This window comes from Corvus brachyrhynchos, unplaced genomic scaffold, assembly GCF_000691975.1.
Source record: "Corvus brachyrhynchos isolate BGI_N302 unplaced genomic scaffold, ASM69197v1 scaffold152, whole genome shotgun sequence".
In the NCBI taxonomy this organism is placed as follows: Eukaryota; Metazoa; Chordata; class Aves; order Passeriformes; family Corvidae; genus Corvus; species Corvus brachyrhynchos.
The window spans coordinates 2288549-2299897 of record NW_008237447.1 but is presented as its reverse complement, the minus strand read 5'-3'; the positions used below and the strand labels follow the sequence as shown (position 1 = coordinate 2299897).

General features: G+C 44.8%; 1 protein-coding gene across 2 annotated transcripts in view; it reads right to left on the bottom strand.

Annotated features, from left to right (window-relative positions):
- Positions 1-6: 6 nt before the first annotated feature.
- Positions 7-11349, bottom strand: part of GJA8 (gap junction protein alpha 8) — a 36496-nt gene continuing 25153 nt past the window's right edge. The window contains exons 4-5 of one of the 2 annotated variants that reach the window (XM_017731483.1): positions 7179-7359; positions 7-3384 (exon numbers count right to left, since the gene is read on the bottom strand). In XM_017731483.1, the coding sequence (XP_017586972.1) occupies positions 2175-3374 (1200 nt within the window). In that variant the 5' untranslated portion in view covers positions 3375-3384; positions 7179-7359 and the 3' untranslated portion in view covers positions 7-2174. The remainder of the gene's footprint in view (positions 3385-7178; positions 7360-11349) is intronic. The other variant, XM_017731484.1, reaches the window with a different exon arrangement.

Here is an 11349-nt window from a genome sequence, read left to right as displayed (position 1 = left end):
CTGCTGAAAAACATTCTCTTTCCTCAGTTGTGATAACTGTTCTCCTGTTTCTGTGTTAAGAGAGTGGATAAATGGTAGCCTCCAGACTCTCTCTCTGCATGTGTTGCTTTATCATATTCCTTCCCAAAACTGAGGAGGGACCTTCAGTCTTCCTTCACAAGGAAGGACACCCTAACAGCCTTTGTCTAAGGAATAAAGATTTTGACCTCAGCCTGCAAACTTTGGGAAAATACACAGGCCCAAGAGGAGCAAAAGGATGAATAGTGTAAAAAACCAAAAACAAATACATTGCACCTCTGTGGTGCTGAAGAATCCCAATGCACCCTACAGACTTTCTACATATGTACAGCTTAACACCACTCGGCAGTGAAGTCCAGCCACCTTCGCGGTGCATGGCCAGGCAGGGAACTCCACCAAAGGGGTGGGATCAGGAGCGACAGGACTGACTGTACTGGAGCTGGGAGAGGGCCCAAGCCCACCCAGAGCTCTCACAGACACCCATTTGCCTTCCCTGGGCTTTGAGTAAGACCTGCCACAATGGGAGGCCACAGGGGGTCTTTTCTAGCTAATGGCGGGATGAGTTTTATGCATTGTGCCAAAGACCTTTTTTTCCCTGACCTGGATTAGAGCCTGCCCTGGGAACAATGGGATGGGCTGCAGCCCAGCAGAAAGAATTTGCTGAGACGGCAGGGTCTGAGGTTTGCAGAGCAGAGCAGAGCAGAGTGCATACCTGCACTTTTTTGGCATGAGGCTCAGTTTTGGGGGGAAATCGCTGTTAACCTGAAGCTTTTGAATGCATTTGCTGCACTGTCCCAGCCAAGAGTTGCTGCTGCAGTCCTAAAATTAGAAATCTATATTAGACATCTAAACATTTGCAAGCACATCTTTTTCTGCCTTCTGTAAAAAAAGATTTTTCTGAGTCTCTGAGAGTTCTGTACCGACCTCTTGGCACGAAAGGTCTAAATCATCTTTTGAAAGACCTTGTCTTACTTGAGCGAGACTTTGGCATTTAATACTAGTGCCCACTGAATGGTTCCAGTCTGTCAAATTAAAAACAAAGGCTGTCAAAAGACTTTTACCATATCTGTCTTTTCAAACTTGACCAACCAGTTTTGTATTTAGAGGTTTAAAAAGTCACATAGTTACCCAGACCTCTGGTTTAGGTTCACAGGTGCCTTCAGGACTCTGTACCTGAGATTTGCTGAGTGCCTGGGAGCTTGGAAGCTCCAGGAACTGAACACTTGTCAGGATCATACCATGAAGGCTTGTATTTAGTTTCATGCTCTGGGGGCTGTAGCTGTCCCCTCCTTTCTTAGAAGATTTTTCCCTCTTGCTTGGCTAAATCTAGTTTCAGATCTTTAAGTCACAAGGCTACAAGTAAAAAACATCACTTGAATTTATTCTTTCCAGTATTCTGAACTAGTCTTTGGGCTGGATGACCCTCTTGGGAACAAATAATCCATCTCTAGGCATCTCCTAAGTCATAGTAGAGAGCTACTGTTAACCTTGCCCACTGTCAATGTCACTGGAAGAGCAGAAATATTTTTGTCCGGGGAAAATATTTTTACCTCACTCAGATATGCATTCACAGAGAAATTTGGAACACTTTTGCCTTTATTTTCTGAATAAAGAAGGGAATTTGGGCTTAGTATTCTAGTGTGTTGATTCTAAGCATAGAATTCACTTTGTGAATTAAATAACTGCAATTCCATGCCAACAGCAAAGGGGAGATCTGCTCAGTGAGCCATAGGAGAAAACAGAGAGAGAAAGACTAGATGCAGTTGTTGATCAGTCTTTCCCCTCACTGGCTGAAAGACAGATCCTCCCCACATTCCTAGAGAAATGTGGAACACAAGGCTTTCAGTAAATACGATCATAGTGGCAACATTTGGGTATTACTGCCATGCTAGGTTTTAAAATACATCAGTTATGCGTACAGTGTAGATATTACTGTAAGGAGTGAGCTGGCATGTGGAAACAGGGAAATAGAGGGACATATGGGGCAAATAAGGCACAATTACCATGGTAGTACCTTTCCAGTTGAGAATCATAAAAGGAAATAATATCCAAGTGGCCATTTTAGCACTTTGCTTAAAAACATCTTTTGATTCTTTCTCTATCTCTCCTTTTCTCTTCAACCTTTTCCTTTTCATGTGCTCCCCCATCCTGCACCTTCATACAGTCAAATCATCTGACCTGGCCCGGCTGCTGGCTTTGCTTAGCCTGCTCAGGGGTCTCATATCAGTGGCAAGTTCAGCAGGTGCTGAAGGCCCTTCCACTTCATCTCTCCCCATCTCCTCTTCTGCTTTCTTCACCCCTGGTTCTTCCTGAGGCCCTGGCTTCTCCTCCTCTTGTTCCTCCTCCTCTGCTCGTACCTTCTCCTCTTCTGGTTCCTTTGCTTGTGCATAAGATGGTAACCTCTCATCGAATGCCCTGGAGAGATCTTCCAATGGTCCCATCCCAATCTTCTCCTCAAACTCATTGTAGGCTGATGGAAGGGGGCTGGGCTCAACCCCTACTTCCGTGAGAGGGAAATAATGGGACACCGGCTTCTCTTCTTCCAGCAGCTTGTAGCCTTTGGCCTTCGGGATGGAGGGGACTGTGATGGCATGGAGGGGCTTCTCTGGGACCTCTCCAAGCTGCTCCTCTGCTGGTCTTCTCAGAGCCCTCCGGATTCTTTTCAAGATCAAATGACTGATCTCCACCAGGTTGAGGAAGAGGGATACAGAAGCCACCACCAGCATGAACATAATGAAGATGGTCTTCTCTGTGGGCCTGGAGACAAAACAGTCCACAAGATTGGGACAGGGCCACCGCCCACAGCGGTAAAGAGGGAGAATTCGGAAGCCATACAGGAAGTACTGACCTACTATGAATCCCACCTCAAAGAGGGTTTTGAAAATGATGTGGAAGATGTACGTTCTCAGGAGAGTACCTTCCAGGCGAAACTTCTTGGTTCCATCAGGGTTGTTGCCTTTGTTTTGATTTGGAGCCAGGGGCAGCTTCTCTTCATCAACCTCAGCTTGCTGGCGCCTCTCAGCTTCCTCCCTCTCTTTCCTCTTCTCCTCCATGCGGACGTGGTGCACAGCATGCCCGAAGTACATTAGCGAGGGCGTGGATACGAAAATGATCTGCAGGACCCAGAGCCGGATGTGGGAGATGGGGAAGGCCTCATCGTAGCAGACGTTCTCACAACCAGGTTGCTGGGTGTTGCACACAAAGTCTGACTGCTCGTCTCCCCACACTAGCTCGGCAGCCGTGCCCAGGATCAGGATGCGGAAAATGAAGAGCACTGTGAGCCAAACTCTCCCGATGACAGTGGATTGCTCGTTCACCTGCTCTAAAATGTTCCCCAAGAAACTCCAGTCACCCATTTCTTACTGTCTAAGGGAAGAGAAAACAAAGAGAAAGACCACAAATTATGCTAAATTTTAAGGATTTCAGGTTTTCCCGCTGATGTCTTTTGTTGCTTTCAATCAGTATTTCCCTAATATGCTTTGAGAACAGAAAGACGATTGCTTGCTTGCTGATTTGCCTGTTCACAATGATTTATTAGCAGGAGAAGGGCTGGGAAGCCAGAGCAAGCTGCCTGCTAAATTCTTTCTTCTATGGCTCTAAATGGGCAATTACTTTTCAGCCAGGGAATATATTTATCTCCTTTTGCAGGTGAGAGTCTTCTGTGGTGCCTTGTAGGCTCAGTTCTGTGAGTCTGCTTAGATTTTGTACACGTACAAACACTCAGCAGCAATACAGTGGAACAGATTTATCAGCAGGCAGCTGCAGTGGTTAGGAGAGAGGGTGAAGCTTTCAAGCACACAAGCTCTTCTGCAGCAGAACCCCTCACAGGTCAAACAGATCTCGAATCTGCGCCCATCCTGCATCTAAACAAACCTGAATTCTCTCTAGGTTGCAACTGTCAATCCTACTTTAGCAATCACTCTGTTAGGTAAGAACAGCAATTGCAACACCACTGCTATGTTAGTAATGCTGTATAAGCTTAGTAACTACTATATAGGTTAGTTTTGCTATATAGAATGTGTTACATGCAATATAATTATTTGGTGCTATTGGGGCTGTTCTTTGCATCACCTTCTGAAGTCAGTTGCCACACTGACAGTGGAACCAACCTGGGGAAAACACCAAGGTCTCTAACTGGGACCTGAAATACTACTTGCTGTCTCTAAAATGTCAGTGCCACTATCTCAGTCTAACACAGAGCTGGAAGCCAGCCGCAGATATACTATTGGAAAGCTCAGAAAGCCGTCCGTTTTTAAGTAATGCAAGTCAAATATTACATCTGTCATTACTTCTGCATAACAAGAAATTATTCATAGGTCAGAGCTTCATTGTGCATATCCTGAACTTCCCACTATGTAATTTCTGGCAAGGGAAGATCTATGAATGAGGGAAATAGAGATGAAAGTTGTTTTGTATGGGTTGATTTAACACATCACAGCAGTCTGAAGTCTCTGAGGAATGCAGAATATTTCAGTGGCCCAGAAAGACCGACTTGTAGAGCATGACAAGTGAAACAGGGAACATTATTCATAAAATAGCTGTTCACAGGGATCTAGAAGTTCATCTCTTAGATACTACCTCCATCTATAGTTCCCAAAATGCAGACACATACACAAGCACTGGGAAAAGGAAGGTACAGTCAACAGCATGGAAATCTGAGTATCTAAACTTCCCTCCTCCTTCAGATACCACTGGGATATATTTGTAATGCCATATGTTATGACACACCAACGCATACCAGTCTCTTTCAATTACTCTGTGTATGTAGTCACACATAGGCAAACATGCAAAATAGTGAGAATTCTATGGTTTGGGGGAGGTTCACAAATTTTCAATCAAAAAGAAAAAATGCTTATGATAGCATTTTGCTAAAACAAGATGGACTCATATTCCTTGCCTTCAAACTTCACAACATTTTTACCCCAGACACCCATGTTAGAAAATGAAGAACAGAACACAGTTCCTTCAGCTTGCACAAACACCTCGCATACATAAGCAGGAAACATATAATTTAATCACCAAGGAAAATTGCTACTTTCTCAGTCATTAAAGTTGTGTAAAGAAGTGTGTTAATGTCAGCACTTACATTAACAAGTCTAGCAGAAGATTATGCTGTTTACATACATTATCTAAACTGATTTAAACATCCTCTTTCCGCAAGTTCACAGAGCAAAGTACACCCGACAGTTACCAATCATGTGCAACTCTGTATAAAACATGACTACACACAGTACAAGCTTCATTATCCCCCAGGCACCTCAGTTAACTCCATCTCTGTGAGTCACACTGATATCTACGCTACCATTCGAGCATTTCCACTGCAGCACGCAAGAGCCACATTCTAGATGTGATAAACCTTATCACACGGAAAACTCACTGTACAAGAGAAGGGAGAATGTTTCCTGTCTAACTCCATCACACATCTTGCTGCGTTTGGCTAAACCCTTCCTGAGATCTCTTCCAACTGGCCACATTCTTCACAACTCTGCCATACCCATCCCCTCTGTTTTCTGCAAGTGAAGTGGTTCGAGGTTGCTCAGTTGGTTCAACTGCAAGCAACGATACTGGGTGGATGGATGACAAGAGTGGCACAACCAGTTCAAATGTCTGGGATTCCACCTGCAAGCAGTCAGCTCCTCCAGCCTCAAAAAAAGGTATAAGCGAGGTATTTCGGCAGTCACCTTTTCCCTGAAATTGCCTGTCACGAGGAAAGAGCAGGACTCTGCCTAAGTCCACTCAGAGTCAACAGATTTGTGTTCTGAACCCTCACGGGCTGGCTGCAGACCCCCACCCTGCGCTCCCAGACGTCGCAACCTGCGCACGCTACCAGCAAAAGAGGCTGAATAGGTTAAGGATGTTGAGCAAGCAACTTGCCGCTGTGAGAGGCTCCACCGAAGAAATGTGTCCCCCTCCTCTCTTGGCACTCTGCAGGGAAGAGTGAACTTTTGTCTCTCTTCTTCCCTACCCTAAAAGCCCCAACCTTGTCGCACGACTGAGCAGATATGACTGAATTGGCTCTGATGGTGGGTTTTAGTTGCCCTGCAATATTTAAGCTCCGAGCCAGACGGCTTTATGAAGTGAGTGACAGTCAGTGACGTGGGGAACAATAGGGAGAAAAAAAATAGAGAGGCAGGCAGAGACACAGAGAGGAGAGTCCACTGAACATGAAAAAGCAGAGGGGGGGAGAGGAACAGGCAACAGGCAGTGAAAACCTAACACATGCATAAATGGGAGTTTGCTCAGTTAAGCAGGGACCAAAGCAGCTCTGCAATTCCACTGTGGTTCAGCACAGCTCTGTGTGTGCCCGCACTCACTGGTCTTTAGGTGTTGTGGTGTGGCAGGTGAAAAGGGAATGCCAAAATCTCTGAGAGTGGCAGCATTAATTGAATTAATTCGTTGCCCTACACCCAGCTCTGACAGACAAGTTGCATTACTGATTTTCAGGCAGATACTGAAGTACTGGGTTTGTATTTGGCATTGTCAGATACTTTGGTCTGCTCTTTAACATCTTTTACTGGGAAAAAGGAGCAGAATGGGAAAACAAGATTATCAGTCAATATTAATCAAAGCTGAGAAAGACCAACTTTACAACCTCACCTTTCAGTGTCTTAGCTCTGCTTAGTTTTTTCTCCAAATGCATCTTGCACGTGCACATCCACCAAAAATGTCTAAACCAAACTATTTTGTTCAGGAGCATAGCTGAATTCCAGCAGCCCAGCACACAGGAATGTTACCCCAGGCACACTCGCCTACCCCCAGCCACCTGCAAAAATGCTGGAGAGGCCACAGAGGAGAGGAATCACAGGCTCAGTAATGCATCCACAAGTACAACTAAATGCCCTGAGAGTTTTAATTATAAGTCAAAGGTTATAACCTTACTCAGAGGTATGGTTTTTGTAGTCTTTCTGGAGGCATTGCTCAGAATGTGCTCTTGGTGCTCAGCTCTGGAGAAAAGGAGGATTACTGGAAGCAAGATTTGCTAAGCAACGATACAGATGCCAGGCTCATAAAGTGATGAAGCAGCAAGCAGCTCTCCTCTCTCTTTATGCAAACTCAACACCGAATTTAATTTCCCAGAATGGCATTGGGAGACACTCTGTCTCCAGAAAAGCTGTAATTTGAATGAGATATTAAAACACGAGGGCCACAAAATTTTGTACCTTCAAACCGACAGTTTCAGGCCACTCCTCAGTGTTTCTGGGCATTTGTGTCCATGTGAGCTCAGAGCCTCATCTCAGCAGTTGTCTTCCCAAACAGCTTTTAGGCTGATTTGCAGAGTCCCAAGGTCCAAAGCAAAACTGGAGGCAGAGATGATGTTTTTCAAACTGGATTTCAAAAGAGCTAAAGCACAAGTGAGAGATGGAAAAGAATCACATTTTGCAAGAGGAACCAGTCTGGAGACACAAATGAAAAATCACCCTCAATGCATGTAGTTGGACTGAAAGTCATATTCTGGACACCTTAAGAAACCACTCTCCTAAACAGCAGTACAGAAAAGCAGCAGCAGTACATTTTTCAGTCAATGCTACATAAAGCATGGGAACAGTCTTCCTGGAGAGAGGACACACAATGTGGAGCATTCACAAGTCCCAAGAATACGAAGTGAATAAGAAAAGGCGTTGTTGGATCAATGAGAGGAATAAGGACAGGAAGGAGGAGGAAGGAACACCTTTGTTGTTTTGTTTTTGCTACATTCTACTGAAATAAACTAGTATCAATATATGAGTGAGTGGTCATCACTGCCACCCTCAATCCCTCTCTGGGAAGCAGTAAGAGAGGGACTAAATGGTACCACCAGCATCCAGCACTGTTAGAGAGTGCATCACAGAAGGCAGGTGGTTCAGATGTTAAACTGCCCGTTCCTTTTCAGACCAAAACTGTCTTTGTGGAAAACTCAGCTCTAGCTGAATGTGCACATCCCTTTCTAGGCCTCTTCTCTCTAATATAATGAGCCAAACCCCAAATCTGGTATGTAACTACATGGCTGTAGTCCATCTCTAAATTACATCCAGCTACTGTCAGAGACCTTTGCCATTAACCTTCTATCTGCCTTTTGCAAACACTATCCTAATATCAAACATTGTCTGACAAGTTGCAGAACAGCTTGCAATATGCAGCTGATGCAGAAATTACATTCCGGTCTGATTATTGGGTCTGTGTTAGCCTGATCATTTGAATGAAGGTTTCTTTGGTATCACACGGTCCAGAGCCTTTAGCATGGGGCACACCCAGTTTGCAGGACATTTCTGGTTTGTGGAAAACCACATATTCCCTTCCTCTGGAGGCCTTTTACAAAGGCACTGCGGAGCTCTGGGTCAGATTCCCCAGCTCACTAGGGCCTCCTCCCTCTGAAGAAAAGGATCTAAATGAAGATGAAGCTGGGCAGTGAAGAATTCCTCTTGTACTGGGACTATGCAGGGAAGTGGTTGGTTGAGATGGGCATGAAGAGAAGGCAGAGCATGAGAAGGGCAAGGAGACTTGATTCTCTTAGGCACCAGGGTAATGCTGGAAGTCAGAGCTACCTTTGTAGCATGAAAGCAGTGGCTGTGAAAGAAAGCAGCAAGACCATAAAAGCAAAGGTCGAGGAGACTGGACCTCACATGCAGCACGTGACAATCACTGAGTCTGCAAAAGAACTGCAGCACTGACAGTGCCAGACTGAGAAGGGCAAACACTTCCAACCTGTGTACCTGGCTCGGTATTTATGCTGTCATTAGGCAACCTGTAGATGTGCTGAGTACTTTCACCCCCAAAAAACCAGTGCTAAAAATAGTAACAGCTAGTGAAAGTAACACTATTAACTCACAGTGGCTTTTCCTTGCCTTTGGGACTTTTCTTGCCTTCAAAGAATCATGGGCATCCTCCTACACTTTTAAAATTCTATTTTCTTTGGAAAGAAGTTTGCTTCAGTGCTGACTTCTCAACCTTTAGCTGCTTTGAGGCTGGTGACTGAGCTTCTGTCCCTGGCACCACTGAGTCTGTGAAGTCTCCACTGCAACTCAGCCTTTTGCTCAGAGACTACGAGGTCACTTGGGGAATGTGGGATTTTTCATTCCAAACGGATTTCCAACACAGACATGATGTCAGGACAAGGCAGGGCCACGCTATTGAACAGCTCTGTTCATGCATGATAGCAGATTGTGCAATTATATAGCGCACAACCCTGGATAACGATACCCCTCCCTCAAACAAAGTTATCTTCTCGGGATCTGCTTAGCTAGAAAGTGGCACACGCTTCCTGTTCTTCTGCTGAACACACAAACCTCTCTCTCACGGCTGAGGCTGAACGCTGGGCACATTCAGCCTCCCTACAAGAAGCTGGGACCTTCACCCAGCGCTCTCCTCTGCCAGACACTCGCCCAGCTCTCTGGTAACACGTGTCCTTGTCCATCCCAGAGCCAAAGTGATCTATCCTCTGATCACCAGGATCAGTCTCCCAGATTTTATCATCTCTCTGCCACCTACCGGTCTCAGAGATCATGTAAGTGTAGCCAGCCCTGGACAAACCTATAAGCAGACCTTACCACATCCCTCCAAGCCTGGCAAATATCACTGCATGCATTTTTAGGGCCAGGCTCTCTGATTTTTCCAGGACTCTCTCCAGGCATTGGTGGATATGAATTGCTGGGGAATATATTTTGCTAAGGAGCTGCAAACAAACCATAAAGAAAAGAGAGGGAGGAAGATATAAAGCATCGAAGAAGAGGGAGATTGGGGAAGTATGAAACAGGAGGGTTTGGGCAGGAACACAGAAGAGGTGAAGATAGGGCTGGGTTGTTCTGAGCTCCAAGTGGAGGATGAATACTTATGGGAAACATGTTTTTAATTTAAGGGATGGAACCAAACTAGACAATTAATAAAGATAAGCAGGGCAAAAGTGGAATGTCTTTCAATATCTGTTAAATGCAGTTCTTCTCTGAAAATTACTGTTCTAGGAGGACCTGGGGAATTACAGGCCAGTCAGCCTAACTGTGATACCTAGAGAGATACTGGAGCCAATTATGAAACAATCCATTTATAAGCAGCTAAAGGACAATAAGCTGATAAGAAGCAACGAGCAGGGAATTTTGAAGAACAAATTATGTCAAACCAAGATAATTTCCTTCTTTGACTAACAGGCCTGGTAGATGAGGAAGAAATGGTAGGTGTAAAATACCTTAACTTCAGTGAACATTTAGAAAATATCTAGATTGCAGGCTCCCAGGGCAGCAAGCAAAGTCACCATGCAGAGGGGACACAGGTTGAAGTACCATAATCAAGGGTAATTATCAGGGCTTCACTTTTCCAGCTGGGAGAATCGCATTCCTGAAGTTCTGCCTCCAGGGCTGTTCAGTATTTCCTTGAGTGTCTTGGACAACAGACTAGAGGACAAAACTAAGAGGATGACAGCTGGGCTGGGGGTCAGCAGTCCCTCCTGAAGGCAGGGGGCTGAAGTGATTGGAATTTGAGAGGAATGTGAGACACTGGAGAGCTGGGCTGCCTCTGCAGAGGTGACTGCACCGAGATACAGCTCAGGAAAGGTGGCTGCACAGACACCAAGTGTGCTGCTCCAAACGAAATTGTGACCAGTCCAGCAGAGAGAGCTGGGGTGGGACCCAATGTGTGTTTGTTAAGTGAGATCCCCACAGAAGAAGGCAAATCTCATTCTGAGGTGCTTTAATGTGGATTTTGTGTATAAGGCAACGGAAGCAATTATTTTGAGCGTTTACTTGATACTGCTGAGCTCCCAGCAGGAACAGTGTGTCCACTCCCAGGCACTACATTTTACAGGAGATGCAGACAAGTTGGAGAGAGTCCAAAAAAGAACAGCAAAATGAAAAGAGAGGTGAAAAAAACCATGACTTATAAGGAATGGATAAAATAATTGAGTTTGTTTTCTCTAGGAAAAGAACAACAGGAGGAGAGGCATGATAACAGTCTTCCAGCACATAAACATTTGTTACAATGGGTGGAGAGACTAAACAGTTGTCCCCTACAATCAGAAAAGTAGAAGAGGAAATAATCAGCTTAATTTGCAATAAAAATGATATAGCTCAACACTAGAAAAACACTTTGCAATGGTAAGAACAGCAAAGCACAGCAGCACACTGCTTGGGGAGGCTGTAGAATCACAGGAGGTTTTTATGAAGAGGTAAACAAACATCTGTTAAGGAAGATCTTACCACATAAGCGGAAAAACAAGCAGGGGGAAAGGAAGGCTTTCCGAGGTCTTTGGCTCTATGGTTTTGTGTAGGGCCAAAGACCTGGAGAAATCTCAGAGAAATATTTTCAGTTGGAAAAAAAAAAAAAAAAAAAAAAAAAAACAAAACTCTCCCCCCACTTTAAAAAACA